The 16,821-nt window shown below is 40.4% G+C and overlaps 1 protein-coding gene across 1 annotated transcript in view; it reads left to right on the top strand.

The window, feature by feature from the left end:
• The first annotated feature begins 69 nt into the window (after nucleotides 1-69).
• INO80D (INO80 complex subunit D) overlaps nucleotides 70-16,821 on the top strand; it is a 45,052-nt gene continuing 28,300 nt past the window's right edge. Inside the window, 4 exon segments of the mRNA XM_042041680.1 lie at nucleotides 70-829; nucleotides 8,558-8,653; nucleotides 8,761-9,007; nucleotides 14,551-15,299. Of these exon segments, the coding sequence (XP_041897614.1) occupies nucleotides 8,790-9,007; nucleotides 14,551-15,299 (967 nt within the window). The 5' untranslated portion in view covers nucleotides 70-829; nucleotides 8,558-8,653; nucleotides 8,761-8,789.

Below are 16,821 nucleotides of genomic sequence, written 5' to 3'. Positions count from 1 at the left end.
GGGGGGGGGGGGGCGCCCCCTCCCCCAGCCCGGTGCGGGGCCGCCGCGGCGGAGGCGGTGCCGGTCCCGCGGGGCTGCGCCGGCCGCGGCCTGGAAAGTTTCGCGGCGTTTTTGGGGTGCTTTACTCCCCTACCACCGCCGCCGCCCACCCCCCGCCCGCGGCCGTGGGGACGGTGCCGGCGGGGCGGGAGGACCCCGGAATGCGGCCGCAGGTTCCCCCCCCGCCCGTCCCGTCCCCCCTTTTTCCCCCGTCGGTGACCCCCTTCGGCCGGGCCGGCGGCGGGTGGATTCGCCGCACAACTTTTTGGGAGGGAGTGGAGGGTGTTTTTGGGGGTGCGAGGAGGCCCTCGGAGTGCCCCCCCCCCGCCCCCTAAACTGCCGGCACGTGGGGCCCCGGGCCGGTCCCAGGAGCAGGGAACGAGGGGCAGGGGCGAGGGGCTGCCCTGGCTGCACCTTCGCTCCCCGGCACATGCCGGGGCCGGCGGCTGCCTGAGCCCTGCCGGGGCCGGGCTGGGGTCCCTCAGCCGCCCCACTGTCCCAGGACCCGTTAGCGGGACAGGAGCAGCAGCCCACCGGCACCTCAGCCAGGGAAGGGATCGCCTCAGTAGTCCCTACAGAGCAAGGGCTATGTCTGGCCCCTCTCCTGTCCCCACTGGACACCCTAACTGTCCCTGTGGGCTGGGGTCCCGCTGTGGTTGGGGGTCTGTGTGAGGTGCTGCTGCCCCCCAGGACTGAAAATGAAAGGATCGTTTTTTTCAGGGAAAAGAACGTCTGGTAGTTGTGAAGTGAGTGCACTGGAAGACCCACCAACGCGCTTCACCCCGCACAGGTGAAATAGCTCCGGTTTCTAATGCGGGAGGTGGCGCGTTTTGGCCAAATATTCCTTAATGTGTCTTTCAGGTCAAAATTATAATGGCTTTCTACAAGTAACCTCAAATGAATTTTGGAAGTGACAGTGATGCTCACCTTAAAGCCTTATACTATACCATCTGATTAAAATACATAGAGTTAGTTCTAACTTTCTTACTCAACAACATGCAATGCAGGTTTATTTTAAGGCCTTTCAGTTTTTGAGGATTGGGAGACTTAAATATAAAATTGACAAAATTAGGGCAATGCATTGTTCCCCTGTAGACAGGTGCCCTCTCGTATGGGCTCACCTGTACCGGCAGTGTTTCATGCTCAGGCCATACCCACCAGGTACCACTGCTGATGGCTGAACTGGAGCACTTGTGTTTTGTGTGAAGCTGTCACTTACAGCCTGGTGACATTCAGCCTTTTGCATGAACTGTTTATAATATATACAAAGATCACACAAGTTTTGTTAAATGTAAAGCTAAATTATCTACAGAAAGCAAGCCATACTTTACGTACTGGGGGTTATTTTGATGTTCAGTATTTTTGTGATGAGTGAATGAATTTCTGTGTAGGGCCTGGTCCTACAGAACTGCATATACCATGTTCTCATGATATGGTGAATCACCAGGAGGTACAGATTTATTTTAAGACCACACCGAGACTCCAATAGCTTATACCTGCTGAAAGGCTCCTCTGTGAGGAGCTCTATTGGTTTATTTATTGAGTATTCCTACTGAAGCAAGAATGATGTTGTATTGTGTGAAAGTAAGCTTATTTGTGTTTGTAGTATTGGGACTAAAAATGAGACAAAGGTATTTTGTTTAACCTCATATGTAAGGGCAGGTTATCTGTTATTTGAATAAATAAAAGACTTGGACTTTCTCCCCCCTCCCCCCCAATTACAGATGCAAGGTGTGTTGTGGTATGTTTAATCTCTACTTTATCTCAGGATCGTGATTTCAGTATTCTGAGATAATGTTTTTAAAGTACATTTCTGCTATGTTCAATGTCCTAAAGGGTCCATTTGTTGCTATATCTGAAGGCCACCTCTCTGCAGCCCTGCTCATTCTGGCACAACCCAGGCCTGTTTATAACTACATTGAAATAAGCATGCATGAGAACCTCCCTGTGAGGATGTGATAGCAGGACTGGGGCCTGAGACCTGCTCAAATAGAGAAATCCTTCTTCAAAAGACTTTCAAGATACAGAGCCCATCTTGAACCTTAGGTCAGGAATAGCCATGTTTAGGAAGTTACTTTTTTGAAATCTATAGGGATGTACTCTTGGCAGTAGTTATGAATTTTTGTACCTTAGATCTTTTTTCTTTAGAAATCCTCTGCAGTTTCTAAAATTCTTAGTCTTAAATGTTTGTTGTTTTTTAGGGTTTGAGGTATCTTTGTCAGGTTTTCTCTAAGGTACTTTGAGGTACAGATGAGTGAATCAGCTGAAATAAAAATTCTTGCTTAAGTTCATTTGGTCTAAGAAAACAAAAAGAACCTGTTCAGTTTGTGAGCAAAGAGTTTTTTTCCCTCATCATAGTTATGTTTTCTGCTCTTGATTGTAATTAGTTACAAGTCCTGTGAGTTCTCTAGCTGTTACTATTATTATGAATGATGCTTAAGTTTAATTCTGTATTTATTGTGTTAGATTCTAAAACATAATCTGTTTTACTTGTGTTGCCTACAATATTCTGGTGCTTTCCTGTTAGTATATTGGACATCCTTATGCAACATAAACTGCCTTTTTCTAGAGCTGAAGTAATAAGCTTTCTAAAAAGGCAGAATGAGGGCAATATTGCTTCTTTCTTCCTAGGTAGATCTTAACATATGAAAAAAGTAGTCCAAAATACTATTCCAGGTAGTAACTAAAAATATCTTGTAAAATCTTAACATGTTGAATGCCTTGATCTGTCAGGGTGCTTGCATGTGTGTTGCAGTACCCACACTTCAGAGGCCTTCCTGAGCAAGGACTGTACTCTAGTTAATAAAAGTGTTCTGTACAGGAACTCTCATAGTTGACTTTGGTTGCTTCCCAGTGTTCTCTGTCTCAGTTTGAATGCTTTTACTGACAAAAAGACTCTTGTTTCCACAATTACAGCATTCTTGGTTTGGTAGCTGAGTGTAGTAGAGAATTGAGCTGTTAAAAGACTAGAACTAAGCCAAACTTTTGGTTAGATCACAAAATAGGGACAGAAGTTGTAACTTGCGCTGTTGATGTTGATCGCAATTAGATTTGGTACAGCTTCTCTTGATAGAACAAAACATTTAAAAGAGAGGTATTTTTTGCTATGAAATATAAAAAATGAATGTTTTCTCCTTAAAAGTATACTTTTTACTAATATTGTTTGAAAAGTTTGCTATAAAGTAGCTTTAAACGCATGTCTTTTTGTCATGAATTTTATGGCTTCTGTTCATTTTGGAGTGGATGAAATTCCATGTTGCCAAACATCTTGCACTCTGTGTGTTTGCTTAGTTTCAGGAAATGGATCTGACAGTGGCAGGTACTTGTTCTTTCTTGGTCCAGAGGAATTGACAAAACTACTATTTATGTTATTTGTGTTTGTGGAGAAGCTGAGGTTCTTGCAGGTCAATGTTCTACTTCTGGCCCCAAGCTGATGGTTTTGGAAACATATGGAGATGACATACCTTGTCTGTGAGATGTCATGAGCACACCAAGCAATTTAACAGGAAATTTGGGCTACTATTAGGAAATGCAAAACAACACAGTAAAGACGTCTGTAGTTGTGGATTTTGTTTGGATGCAGTGTGTGATGCTCTGAGCTCAGTCCTCTTAATTATACATCTTTTAACCACCAGCATATAATTGCCTTGCAATTTACAATGCATTTGGGGATACCATTGCCTAAAAGGGTCTTACGTACATTGAATGTCAAGTTCTGAGCATATGTTTAAGAATGTACCAACCCACATGATTTAAAACACTCTAATATTTTCAGCGCAGCATTTGCTCAAGATTGCGGAGCTGAATTTTGAGGCTATAGCGCTTTGGGCTTTCTATTAGTGAGTAAGCCATTAACTTCCCTGTAGACTGCAGATTATGTCAGGTACCAGATCTCTGTGTAGCATAATGCTTGTACTTGGGTGTGGTTAGAGTAAAGATTGTCTTCCAAAGTTTGCTGCTACACTGTTTTCCAGCCTCTCTGAAGGGCTGTTTAACTCTTTTGGAGGAGGATGTGTGGAGTGCAGTGCTTACAACTTTGTTGTCTTTAGAGCTGATGTGCTCTGCAAGGGAGCTGATTATGCCGGTACTGAAAAGCCGGTACCAAAAGCAGTTGGGAGCTGGCTGCTTCCAGAGGGTGATAGCAGGTACTGGCAATTGGACAGGTGTATTCCTGTGTGTATTGAAATCTTTCATTTCTCTTTTTGCAGTCATTGTGCAAACCACCTTCAGTTGTCTTACAGACTCCAGTGGCTGCACTCAGCAGGACAAATTGCTCTGCTCTTAAGTGCTGATGTCTCAGAGTGTGACTTTGCTCTGTCTCCTGCCTGTCCTTGCTATAAAGCCTTGCTGGGGTGCTAGGTTTGTTACTCTTCTTCACATGTCCAGATAGGACTTTAGCCAGAGGGAGAAGGTTTTTTTCCAGTCAGCTGTTCAAGAATAAAAAATGGGACAAGGGGAGAAATTAATGTGTTATGAAGTTACAAATATTAGTGGTAACCTCATAAGAACGTGAAAAATACCCTGCCGGGTCAGATCAGCTTGGATCCAACCTAATGTTCTGAATTGGGCAGTAGGAAAAAGTGATGTTATTTAGGAAGAGCATGAAAGCCCAGACACTTTTTTTGTGTTTTCTTCTCTTACTCCTCCATCACCCATGTTTGTTAAATTGGTCATGCTGGCGGGTACATCGCTTATGTCCCAATTGTCTCTGAACTTCTCTATTGCCTTTTTGAACCTGATAATACTGTCTGCTTCCATGGGTCTCATGTGACAGCAAGTTCCAGCAGTTCGCTACCTGTGAATAGTAAAAGCAAAGAAATACTTCTTTGATATGTTTTGAGTCAATCTCTTACTAGCTTCATCAGGTACTCCTAGTTCTTATATTGTGTGATCTGGTATATGACTGCTCTGTATTTACCTTGTTTCCTACCATGATTTTTTAAACCTCAGTCATGTTTTACATCATTTGGCAAGGGCACGCATTTTTGGATTCCCTTCTGTTCTTTGCCCTGTTGTTTCTGACTAGCTCAAAATCTTTTATTTAGAAGCAGTTGTGTAAGGAAAATCTGGGTTCCTCAAGAAGCAGCTTCTGGTTTCTCATTCACAGGTTGTGGCTAAAGTTTGTTTGAGCACGTGCAGGCATACATTTTTTTTTCTGTTGAACCTTCTACATCTTCAATGCAGAGTGTAAATGCAAAACCGAAAACAGCTTCCAGAAAGTTTTATATTCTGATATTTTTATAGTGAAGTACATCTGCTTAAGCATTTGCTTTTTCCAGGGGAAGTCCATGTTTCCGTCATCTCTTACTGAATCCTGTGGGACAAAAATAATTTCTCCCCCACCCACTATTTAGCTAAGTGTAGTTTCAGTTCTCTTCAGTTAAGTGACACGTGCCTATTCCATGCTTGTGCTACTTTTTACGTAGCAGCAAAAAGCTCTGTTAAGAACTCCTGTAAATTGTTAAAAATAAAACACTGCATCAGATGAAATCAGAATGAAGCTATTTAAGTGTCTTTGTTACTTTTATATATATATTTATACACACACATATGCACTCTTATGTGGTATGCTATGGAAGTAAAAAGAAAAAGCTCTTTTTAGATTAAGTCCAGCTTCAGTCTCTGATCCTGGCAGTGTATCCACATAGTGACATGTCTTTTGGGGAGTCTGTTTAAGAATCTATCAATAAAGATACAATTGCAAGTTTGAGAAAATTGCTGTGTTGTTTTTTTTTTTGATGTACTATTGGTTGGCTACTATGTTTATTAGCTTTCTTGTTCCTTGCACTGTAGTCGCACTAATTGATTCCTGTCAGGATTTTTAACATGGTTATATTTGCATGAGCTTCTCTTAGTGTATATATAGACCCAAAAATCCATGTTCATGCTCACTGGTTTCCCTGGGCATTATTGTCAGTATTTTTGTGTGAATGTTTCATATAGCATTGTACTTGTGCCCTGTATCTCTCAGACAAGTGAGAAGTGAAATACTATGCCTGCCTTGACACAGTCAAGTTAAATGCAAAAATAAGACTTAATTATGAGTTAAATCCAAAAATAAAACTGTGGCCACAAGAATAAGTCTAGGATTATAGTGGCTGGAAATTGTGGAGCAGTTTCTTTACAGAAGCTTAATGGAGGCACACAAGCTATGCATTTCTCGCTGTTTACTTGGGAACCATCTTGAGGAACTCTTTCCCTTCGGTCCGTTGCTTGATAACCTTCAGAAAAGAAATAACAGCTGAGTTGTACAAAAGAGGAGAAGGTTAGTGGTACATCAGAAACTCTGCAGAGCATGATAGTAGAAGTTTCAAAGAAGGTGATAAACCAGAAGAAAATAGAGAGCAGAATGTAGGTCACCCCAGTTGCAAGATACACTTGGTCTTTCAAGTTTTATGTCCAGTCCAGTATGCCACCTAATACAAGCTTTGATAACCTATTGAGAGAAGCAGACTCCTCAGCAAAAGGCTTTCTGTCAGCATTGTGTGTGTGAGATGCAAGTAGTTAAGACCCACTTGATTACTTTTGCTGCCATAGTAATAGATGAGTCCGTCTCTCAAACATGTGGGATGGAAACACTGACCACAACTCCTGTATGGGTCATGTTCCCATGGGATTTATGTTTTTCATTCATATTGTTGCTCAATAATACTGAAGGGTATGTCAGTATCTGCCTGAGCCCAGGTGGCTGAAAGGATTATTTGGTCCTTAACATGCTAAAGAAGAGATTGTTCCCTCTTCCTATTCTGTGTTTTTGAAGGGCACAGTCAACAATGAACTTTCTAAGACTGATGTGATGTGGAAAGTCATACTCCAGTGATTGGTTTCAAATATATATATAGTGTATGTGCTTCTATGCCTTGAGAAAAGTTGGGAAAGCTATTGGAACTGGACTAGGCGTCTGTGCTTATGTTGTGACTGTCTGGTGTAAGCAAAGTGCAAGGCCCCTGCCTCTGGGGGTGCCTGCTTGCATGTGTGCATGGAAGGGGAAAATGTGTATCAAGAAGAAATACAAAGTTATCATTATTGTCAAATGACTGTTCAGGTCACTTGCAGTAGTTACATTCCGTAGCACCTGTCTCCGTTCTATATGCTCTGTATGCTGTACATGTGCGCGTGAAGCTGTTCCAAGAATTTTAAGTGTGTTTTAAAATTTTTTAGTACTCTTCTGTCTTTCTGCTTCTACTGCTAGATATATGCTAATGAAGGCCAGATTTATGCCGTTTACTCTGTGGGATAGGGTGGTTTGTTTTTCCCTAGTGACTTAAAATTGCTTTTCTAGATCCCCTAGTGCCATAGTGCTTTGTCATTTTCTCATGGTACTCTTTTACAGCAGAAAGTGGAGGCTTTTACCTTTACATGAGGAAAGTGCATCTTTCCTGCAAAGTCTGTATAGGCTTCTTCCTTGCAATCCTACTCTTGCCATTTTGGGCCTTGGGAACAAGTAAGTTCATTGAGGTGGTAATCTGTACAATTGTTACATGCCTCTAATTTATTACATATTTCTGAATATCACCTCTGTGAACATTCCTTTCCTTGCTGTATAAAACATATGAAACTGAACTAAGTACTGAATGAATACACAGTGTTTAAAAGAGTTCATTGCAGTGCTTCAGGATGATGTTTCTGAATAAAAGTTACCTTTTGCAGGTTAAGTTTAGTGCATCAGAGTAGCTGCAGAATGTATGTACTGTTAATTTTATTTGAAACTACTTTGGGATGGTTTGGGGGTTTTGTTTGTTTTTTTAAAAAGATGATTGCCAAAGACCTTCATAATGTTGGGAACTGAAAAAGTACTTTATAGCTGCATGGATTTGCATTGTAGGAATCTACTTTAGGGGGAAAACTCACCAGCCTCTTGCTGAATTGACATTTCAGCCCTCCTGGCATTGATGGGATTAATTTGACGTATATTAATGCCTGCATTTCCCTAAAATAAGTACAATGAGGTAGGATAAATGGAGATGAACCATGATGACCTCAGGAAGGACTGCATATGGATGCTTGCAGAAATTGTAAGCCGCTATAAGATCTGAAGACTGTTCATCAGGTGTGGTAAAGAAAGCTTTTCTTAAAAAAAGAAGCTTTGTTGCACTGACTGACGAAATAATTTTGCAGAGCAAAGACAGTCTCTGGTGGTTTTGTAAGCAAAAATATTTGAAGTAAACCCTCTGCAATCAAACGAGTTAATCATCTTTCAGCTTGATTTCTGAAAGCAAGTGATCTAATCTGACACTTAACCTTTTTCAACTTGTAGCTTCTAATCACCTTCTGGTAGATGAGTGAAGTTATGTTTAAGTGATTTAAGTGTGGTGGCAGTAGAATTTTCCTTCCCCCAGTAATTTCTTTCACGTTTTCCAAAGATCCATGACTACTGATTGAAAACTGTTGTGCTATGGATTTGTTTTATTGGATGCTAGCTGAACCACAGGCTTGGTGACTACATGTGCCTGTTTACTTACTGTAGTAATATCTGTTTTATTCTGACTGACATTGACCCTTTTGATATTTTCCTTAGACAATCTGCTTCATCTTGGTTCATCATCATTCCAGGATAGTGGTGTCCTTGGGGCTCTCTCTTAACATTGACATGGTACAGAAGATTTAAAATCAGGTATTGTTTTGGGTCCTTCTTTCCGGCTAAAATGAAACACAAAACCTAGAACTGAATGCAGTTTTTCTTCCCTTCTGTGATTTGTCTCAATATTTTGGTTCTTTCAGCTGATGTTCACAAGGAATAGAGTCACGTGATGTATGAAGGCAAACACATACACTTCTCTGAGGTTGACAATAAGCCCTTGTGCTCATATAGCCCCAAACTGTGCAAGCAGAGGCGACTTAACGGCTACGCCTTCTGTATCAGACACGTTCTGGAGGACAAGACTGCCCCCTTCAAGCAATGTGAATATGTGGCCAAGTATAACAGCCAACGCTGCACCAACCCCATCCCCAAGTCTGAGGACCGTAGGTGAGTTGTGGTTTCCTATCTGCAAAGGGGGAAGTGGCTGGGACAGAGGCTTGAGCTTTATTTAAGCTGCTGCCTGGTTTCAGGATGAGGGAGGAACTGGCTTGTGTGAATTGTATTCCAGGATGTTCCTTTGAGGATTTTGTTTTAAGACCAGTAAACTTTATTTTATTTTCTGTGGGAGTCAAGTACTCGGAGAGAGAGCAGTAACTTAGTCCCAAGGAAGTTTATGGGAGAGTTCACTTCTTTTCTCAAATTCACTATAAACTGTGGATCAAACCTGCTACACAATATCAGCTGTTCTAACTCATTTGCTTTGTCACTCACAGTCCATGCTCTTAGAAAGGCCTTCTTGTTTAGCCAGCAGTGCCAAAAGCACACTTCCATCTGCTTTTTTCAGGACAAGCAGTTGAAGATGCTTATCTTCTGGATACGGGGAGCAGTGACACATAGGGACAAATCCAGAATTACAATTCATTGTTGGTGATTTGGTACTGATCTGTAGTGTTGTTTTACTGAAATAAAATAAATATTACTTGATAATGGATGAGCCAGCCAGGAAGGTGCCATATGCTCCCTTTCTTCTTTGCTTCCCTTATTTTTGTCCCCCTCCCTGCCCAAAAGAAGATGCCCAGAGTGCCCAGGTATTAAATTCCTTGCAAAAGATAGTCCTTGAAATTGTTGAGAGCTGGGAATTAAAAGCAGATTTCCTGAACTACAGCCCATACTGTAACCACAAGGGCATTCTTCCTTGCTCTTTAAGACTTCCTGAACACCAGTCTCATTGGTGCTGCTTGGGCTGAAATAGCAGAATTTGTCTAATCTTGTCTGCTGTCGATATATGACTTTATTTTTCAGAGCTGTCACTGCAGGTTTTGCCAGTAACACAGTGTTTAATTAATGTGTGTGTTAACTATCTGAGGCTCGTTCTCATAGAAATGCTTTTTTAAACATAAAATATGAACAAAATATGCCAAAAAAAATCAAACCACTATTCACTGACCTTTCACATTATTAGCTGCCATTCACTAACCTTTTGCGTTATTAGCAGTGTTCCCACTGTGCCCTACATATAACTTCCTTCTCAGCTCACAGCTCCCTCTCTTGTCTGAAACAACAGTTGGACTGTGCTCTAAATTAACTTGCACTTCACCTGCCATTTCAGCTGAGGAGACTGATGAAGTGAGAAAAAAACATGAATGTTTGTCAAAAGCTGTAGGGCAAATGCTCAAATGGCACAAGATGAATAACTTTAAGCTGTAATTTGACAGTCGGTGAGTGTTTCTTTGCTACTGTACAATTGAGGCTCTTTGGAAATAAGCTCACAGAAATGGTCATAGAAATTGTTAGCACAAATGGTACACTGTAATTTCAGATGCAAGAGCTGACTGAGCCAGAGTTCCTGTTTACCAGGGGTCATACTGAAAAACAATAGAAGTAATAGTACTTAATGACACTTTTTTACGTCTCATATGTTCCCATGGAATTTGTGATTTTTCTTTACACCTTGAATTGAGTTCACACTTTGTTCTTTTTGATTTTTCTCAACTTAAATTGAAGTGTGGTCATGACATCTGGTGTATGTTATATTAGAATAATTCAATTGCATGTCGAGTGTCACATTACAGTACTTGAAGAGGACAGCAGGTGTCTGAAAGAGAAAATAAACTTTTAATTTCAAATGAGAGGATGTGATAGTTTGAAAGAATATTTTAAAAGACTGTTTCTTGGGGCAGAGTTTAATTTTAACAATAACATTTAATGAATGCTAGTGATAAGACTGTGGCTGTTCTAAACTTCTTTTTTTTTGGCAAGCAAACCTGTATCTGTTTCTTAGGAGACTTTTTTCACACTCCGTTCAATATAAAGATGTTTGCAGTGTCTGAGTTCTTCACTCATAGCTTTTCATTTTCTGTATACAGAATTACTGTCAGATGGTCATTCTGTCAGTTTTAGACATGTAACTGTACATGATCAGAAGCAGGCTGTATGATGCTCTGACAGCTATCTTCTTTTATACTTTTAGAGATTGTTAAAAAAATGTGTTTCAAGAAGATGCATACATCATATGCCAATAGCTTCATAGTCTGTCCACAGATAATTGAAAAGAATTACCACTTGACCCCAGACAAATGAGATGCTACCAGCCACAAAGATGGTTAATATGGTGCCATATTATTAGATTTCTTATTAACCATTGAAGTTCTACAAATTAAATCTATTAATAGTGCGTAACTTCATTGCCTCATTTGAAGTCCGATTTTTCTATTATCTTGTTTTTTTTAAAGAATATATATATATGTGGGATGATACACACATGGGTTTTATATCTCTGTTTTCTCTGAATACATCTCCTACTTCTTTCTTAGCCAGATACACACAAAGATAATGAAATACAACTTGATTTTTAAATATAGGTTTACTACAATTTACTTGGGTTAAACACTGTTTTGTCTCTAATTCTCCTCACTCAAGAGAATCTTTAAATAATTTGTTAATATACAAGCTGCTCCCCAGTTTATTTGAATCTTCTTTTAAGTAAGTGTTAGAAATTTTGATACCAAACTGGGGTGTACTAAGAAGCAGTATACAGTTGTAGGTAAAAAACCTCTGTCTGAATTCTTGCCTTCCCAGTGGATGTGGGAAGCTGTCCAGCTGAAGCCTTCAGAGCCCATCACATTTTGTGTGCCTCATGTTATGATAATTTTAATGGTTATCAACCCACCATATGTGTGGACTTAATTTGACCTTACCTGCACAGAATAAGTGCCTTTGGCATTGAATGAGGAAGGGGAAAATAAACTGTATTAGATACTTACTGTGATACTGTCAGCTGAGCATAACTCACAGACAGGTTATAGAAGTGACGAGCTGAGCCTCTAAGTCAGGGTCATCAGGATTGGCTCTTGTAGGGCCAGCTTGACCCTAATGGGTTGCATGCTTAGAGCTATATGAAAAGCCGTGTGCTACTTGTGGGTTCTATTCCTGTCTTCCCAGTAATCTGACTTCCATGGAGCTTGAACTACTAATGCAGACTCTGCAGCACTGTGTGAAGTCAGAGCCAGTTTAGGCCAGGGCCAACTAAAAAGCCACCTGGGAAGGTGCAGGATGGGGAAATGTGTGTGCATGCCCCCCTGGCTGTGCGCAGGGCTAGCGAGAGCCTGACGGGGTTAAGGCTGAGTTGGTGCTAGTGGGAGCTACGCCTAGCCAAAACTGCTTGTGTGCAGTCTTCTTTACCCAGAGAAGACTGAACTGCTCTTCCTGGTTACTTCTTACTCCTCTTAGTCCAAGGTGTAACAGGCTTGGTTATTCTGGAAGATGGGGAGTTGACAGAGCCTAAAGCACAGAGCCAAGTCAGGGTGTACTGGAGTCTGAATGTTGTAGCCTGGCATCCGTGGGTTTGTGTCCAGAGGAGCCAGTTGGCTCTTAGTGATGCAGTATGGTCAGCTCTAAGAGCCAAAGCTTTATCCTCTGCTGTATAAAAATGATTCTGTTAGAGTTAAATGAACAAGCCAAACCCTTAACAGCCTAAAACTCTGAGAATTTTAGCAAGCTTATTACCTTTCCATAGACTTATTCACCTTTTTTATTTTTTTTCTTACTGTTTTTGTAATGAAAACAGACTATCCAGTTCTACCTCCTCACATCAGCACAAGCACAGGATGACAGTAATTTAAATTCTGAACAGTATAAGGGAAGCATTTCCATTGAGCAAAACACTCTTTATATTGGCATAAGAGGGAAAAGAATTCCGTTGTGTTTGTTTTGTCTGTTTATTGTTTTTTTTTCTTCTGTCATGCTAAAAGTGCTGTTGTAACTGTTCAAACAAAATATTTTAAAAGGGCTTAATTTTAAATATGGAAACAGTGCTTGTTGACTTTAAGGGAAGCTTTATTGAGCCCTCATTATATAATTTTATTTTTAGAAGTGCATCTCTCAGTATGGATTTACAGTATTCCAGTGTGTTCTAATAAGGACTGCACAAGTTGTTGGCTTTTAGCTTGCCTCATCTAGGTTTATTTATTACTTAAAACATAATGTAATGAAGAAATTATTTAGGCAATAATAAATAGCAGTACTTTTCAGCCTTTTCTGATTTGTGAAACCTTAGGAATGTGGGTCTCTCAAGAAGCTACATATATGGAGACCATTAAAGAGCATATATGAAGTTGCTTTCTCTTTTTTCCCTTTTAAGGACCCTTTAGAGCTGTTCACACATTGTTTCTTTAGAAATGGGTCGACAAGTTGAAAGTGACTAAACGAAAGTGCTAAACCTTTTTTGGGGGGGTTGTTTTGGGCTTTTCTGCCATTTTTTTTTCTCCATGAGGACCAGAAATAATATAATTTTAACCTATTTGTTCAACAAAACTTACAGTTCTCAGATTCATACTGATCAGATTTTAATGAATACCTTCATGGGTATTTTACTATCTCGTCCGTAATTACCTGGATGCAGACATCACTCTTTCCTTGTATCTTTGGTCATCTATAAGTTGTAAGTTATAGATGGGATTCTTCAAAGGCAAGTTCTGATCTGATTGCTGGTGGGTTCTACAGAGGCAGGAGTGCCTGCCTGTGGCATACAGGAAAAGGATCACATCATGGTTCCTAAATTTCTGTCACGTGCTGGTTCCAATCAGACAAAATTGAATTGCTTACTTTTTAGTATGTTATGTGTGGCATAAATTACAATTATTTTAGCTTTCATGACAAATTTTCAAAGACTTTTTTGCTTTTCTTTTTTTTTTAATATAATGACTTTGAAAGTTTTTCATATTAGAGGAACTTAAAATCCATGTTTGTGGATTGTATGTATACATATTCCTGGCATTGTGTAAATGCTTTCTGGCAGCAGAGAATTTGTTTTAAACTAGATTTTTATTTGAAGAACATTCGGCTAATCCTCTGGCATCAAAATTCTTCATATTAAACTACTAAAACAGAGTTTAAGTATTTATGCTACTTGTTCAGTAAGTGGAAATAGTGATTCTTCACAGCAGATATCTACTGAGATTGTCCTTATCAGAAACTGCTCCCTACTACAGTGGAATTCATAATAATAATGATGTGTGCATTGATGAAAATGTTAACTACTTCCACTGAAAGAATGGGCAAATGAAAGGAAGTAGTCTTCAATGTACTTTTTCATAGGAGCTTTTGAAATCATCAGTTAATGGCTTGCGTTCTTGCTGCTTTATGTATCAGACTGTCCATTTGTTTTGTTCACTTTGGTTTTTGACTATTTACCCTATTAGAGAGTTAAGATTTTGAATGATCGTGGGTGATTCTCCTATGAATAGTGAATGAAGAATCTTACGTCTTAAGATTAGAAATAGTCACTCTTATAAGTTTTTTTTCTGCTGGTTTGGGAGAACCACAGTTACCCGTTGTATTAGAAGCAGTTATGTACACTTTTTATAAAACCTCTTGTGTTTCAATTTATGTTTGCTTGAGATGTGTGTGTGGGTTTCTGTTAAATGATGTCTTGTCTTCAGATTTTACTTATGGGAGTTTTGTTAATAATTGACTGCTTTTATTTTTGAAAGGTACTGCAACAGCCACCTGCAGGTACTTGGCTTTATACCGAAAAAGGAGAGGAAGAAAAAGAATGATCCCATAGAGGAGGTAAAGGTCAGGCATCAGATGGATGCTATGGCCTTCAGTCTGACAGTGCCCACCCTGGCCTTGAAGATGCCCAATGGACTGGATGGGATGTCCCTCTCCCCTCCAGGGGCAAGGCTTCCTCTCCACTACCTGGAGGCAGAATTAGAAGACCCCTTTGCTTTCAATGAGGAGGATGATGACCTAAAGAAAGGGGCAACAGTGAAGAAAAAGTTGCAGAGCAAGTTGGCTCAAAACCGGCAGCGCCAGAGAGAGACAGAGATTTTAAAAGTTCGCCAAGAGCACTTTAGCCCCATTCCTGCACCTTTGCAGCAGCAGCCTCTGCAGCAGCAGCACTCCCATCTGCCACCTTCATCAGCTTCGTTAAAGCCGACAGGGCTACCGCAGGGCATAGTCTGCAAGTCACCTCAACCTCTGAACACCAGCCTACCAATGCAGGGAGTGGCACCCACCACACACACTATAGCACAAGCGCGGCAGTTGTCTAACAAGAGACCTCTGCCTCTCCTGCCACCCGCCAGGGCTCCTGTCACGGACCCGCCAAGGACTGACCGGGTCCTCATGAAAGCCACAGCCTTCTCTCCGCACTCGTCCTGCATGAGCCGGCTACAGAGACTGGTGAAACTGTGCACTCGAAAACAGCAGCTGGACACTGATCTGTTTCCTCATTTAGGTGAGTAGGTAATAGATGCACTGCAGCTGTATTTTTTAACCTGAAACCGAAAGACTAAAGGGGAATGTCTTCCTAGCCCTGTCTGGCATTCCTGTGTGGCCCTTACAAAATAACCCTGAGCTACGTAATCTCTTGGCATTTTCTTTAGCCCTGTTGTCTATGAAGGGAATGCCTGGACCCATCACAGGAGGTTTATGGCATTTTAGTTGTTTATCCTTCTTAACATTCTGTTAACCATTTGAGAAATCAAACTGAGGTGTAGAAAACATTGTTTGGATTATAGAGACCTCATATAGAAGGTTTGCAGCTCAAGTAGTAAAGGTGACACTGGTGGTACCTACATGAGTGGACAAAGTTAGATTGAACGTTAGGTGTGTGACAAGTCCATGTGACAAAATGAACATAAGGAAAAGTTTGGCGATTTGGCCCATCAATCTCTGCAAATTCAAATTTCCAGTTGACTTGACTGGAAAATTGGAACACATGAGAATTTTTCTTGACTGGGCCCTATTTATGTATAGAATATAGATGAACAAAAGGAAAAGACCACTGCAGGGGAGCAGCACTGCTACAGAAGGTGGTTGGAAGGATGCAGTCTTGTCTGCATACCAGTGCAGAAATAGCCTTCCCCTTACATATCATAATCAATAGCTGCTTGTGAAAATGTAAGCAAATATAACCAAATTGGTGTTATGGTAGTAGTGCTCTAGAAAACTTTGAAAAGGCCACTGACCTTGTGGCTGATTTGTCTGATTGTGAATATAGACCTAGGCACACCTATCTGTCCTTTTTATCTTCCTCACCCTCCAAAGTTACTTTTCTGCTTAGTTTTAGATTGTACATTTCTAACAAGTAAAATACTGGCAGGGAAAAGTAAATAGGAGTCTGTGTGATATAAGGAGGAAACATTTATGATGTTTAAAATAAAAAAAGACTTCAAATAAATCTGGACATTCCCTAGATAATGTCTTATTTAATTGCAAACATCGGTAATTTTTGCTATTTCAATTAACTTTTTCTTAATTTGCTGTTAAAATCTGCCCTTTAGCACTCATGGGATAGTTTGACTGTTTGTTCAGAAGATAATTAGCATCCCATAGAATGTCTCCAAAGGAAATTGTTCTTCAGAAGACAGCTTTGATGGTCCTATATACAGTGCAGATCTTTAGAGGAATGGCAACTCCAGAGGCATTTCTGAGTGTGACAGACCTCAATAGCTTAGAAAATGACCTGTGTTTCAAAAGACTGTAGAAAGATCCCTTTCTGTGCTTAATGTTTTACATTCTCAAGTTGTGAGGAGAGTACGTTTTCCTAAAAAAGAGGCACAGTAAAAATAAAAAACAGTTAGACCTATACACATACAGTTAGGCAGGTGCATAACAGTACATGGATGCATTTAGAACAGTTTATATTTGGCAAAGTAAAGGAATTTACATATTAATTACGTGAGAGTGAAAAATTTATGTGTTATTTATTCATTATAAGCCTTAATATTAAAGACTAGTCATGCCGGTTCAGGGAA

Source organism: Corvus kubaryi, unplaced genomic scaffold, assembly GCF_017639235.1.
Source record: "Corvus kubaryi isolate FWS band 111438036 unplaced genomic scaffold, C.kubaryi_AGA036_p1.0 37396, whole genome shotgun sequence".
NCBI classification, from domain to species: Eukaryota; Metazoa; Chordata; class Aves; order Passeriformes; family Corvidae; genus Corvus; species Corvus kubaryi.
Note: the sequence above shows the minus strand (reverse complement) of the source record. Positions and strands in the feature narration are given on the sequence as shown.